Source organism: Austrofundulus limnaeus, unplaced genomic scaffold, assembly GCF_001266775.1.
Source record: "Austrofundulus limnaeus strain Quisiro unplaced genomic scaffold, Austrofundulus_limnaeus-1.0 Scaffold688, whole genome shotgun sequence".
Taxonomy (NCBI): domain Eukaryota; kingdom Metazoa; phylum Chordata; class Actinopteri; order Cyprinodontiformes; family Rivulidae; genus Austrofundulus; species Austrofundulus limnaeus.
In genome coordinates, this window is record NW_013953090.1 from 108,712 (window position 1) to 110,016 (window position 1,305).

The 1,305-nt window shown below is 43.5% G+C and overlaps 1 protein-coding gene across 2 annotated transcripts in view; it reads left to right on the top strand.

The window, feature by feature from the left end:
• The window catches only part of mysm1 (Myb-like, SWIRM and MPN domains 1), a 26,961-nt gene that overhangs the window by 12,657 nt on the left and 12,999 nt on the right, over positions 1 to 1,305 (top strand). For both annotated transcript variants that reach the window (XM_014027826.1, XM_014027827.1), the window contains exons 9-13: positions 167 to 297; positions 371 to 474; positions 551 to 628; positions 717 to 799; positions 869 to 923. In XM_014027826.1, the coding sequence (XP_013883280.1) occupies positions 167 to 297; positions 371 to 474; positions 551 to 628; positions 717 to 799; positions 869 to 923 (451 nt within the window). The remainder of the gene's footprint in view (positions 1 to 166; positions 298 to 370; positions 475 to 550; positions 629 to 716; positions 800 to 868; positions 924 to 1,305) is intronic.

Sequence of the window (1,305 nt, forward strand, 5' to 3'; positions counted from 1 at the left end):
CTGCAATGACATGCTACATGGCAATGCACACTTGTTTTTACATCGTAAAAACCCATGTCTAGTTGTTGTTTGTGTTTTGGGAGAGGAGCTGGTTGGTTGAGGTGTATCTGTTTGATGATGATGATGATGATGATGATGATAGGCTGTTTCTGTCTGAATTCTTTAGGCTGAAGAGCAAACCCAAGTATCTGAACAAGACGTCAGTGCGTCCAGGTCTGAAGAACTGTGGAGACGTGAACTGCATCGGGAGAATACACACTTACCTGGAACTGATTGGAGCCATTAACTTCAACTGTGGTAACCCTGGAGCTTTATATCTGCTTTTGTTTTGAAGTTTTGCTTCCATGTGTGATGTTTCTGTGGTCTGCAGAACAAGCAGAGTATAATCGCCCTAAAGTGGTGGAGCGTTGCAAACAGAAGGAAGGTAAAGATGTGGTGGAGGCCTGTCAGCTGGCTCAGAGACTGCACAGCATGGTAGGTACCTGAAAACAGCAGACTCTGTCAGGCTGGCGCTAAGCTAACATCTGAGCTAACATCTGGTTGGTTGCAGCGGAGCAGGAAGAGRCGAGTGCGGGACATCTGGGGGAACTGGCGTGACGCAAAGGACCTGGAGGGGCAGACGTACGAGGTGTGGATTCTGTGACGTGAAAAGCTTTAACRTGTCAGAAGTGACATGAATGTTGGTTCTGATGCTCTGTGGACCTCCTGTTCCTCAGCATCTCAGCCCTGAAGAGCTGGCTCTGAGGAGGGAGCAGATGAAGAAGCATCCTAAACCCTACAAAATGTCCAGACTCCACAGGTTAGCTCGCTGCAAGTGTTAGAGTACAAGTACACATAAAATACTCACAGTACACATTCCGTCTGTCAGGTCTGTGGATCCGTTTCAGCTGATTCCCTGCAGGACGTTTGAAGACTCTGTTCAGGTGGGTGAAGCTCCGCCTTCTTTATTTTTATTTGTTTAATAGGGGTGTAACAATACGTGTACCCGTATCGAACAGTACTTTAGGTTCAGTACACACTTGTATGGAACAATACAGATATTTAAATTTATTTTATCAACTTGTCTTGTGAAGATGCTCTGTGTTGAAGGATCAGTGGATCTGTGTTCGACTACTCCACCTAGGCTGTATTTTTGAGCACAGATCCACTGAGAAACTTGCTGTTTCAGCAACATTTAATTTAAAAACTGTACTTTTGAGGTTAAACAAATGTTCATAATTAATTTAAATAAATTACAAGTTAAAAAAGGGGCATGGACATTTCTCTTTTTTGTATCGAAAAAATATCAAACCATAAGACTAAAGT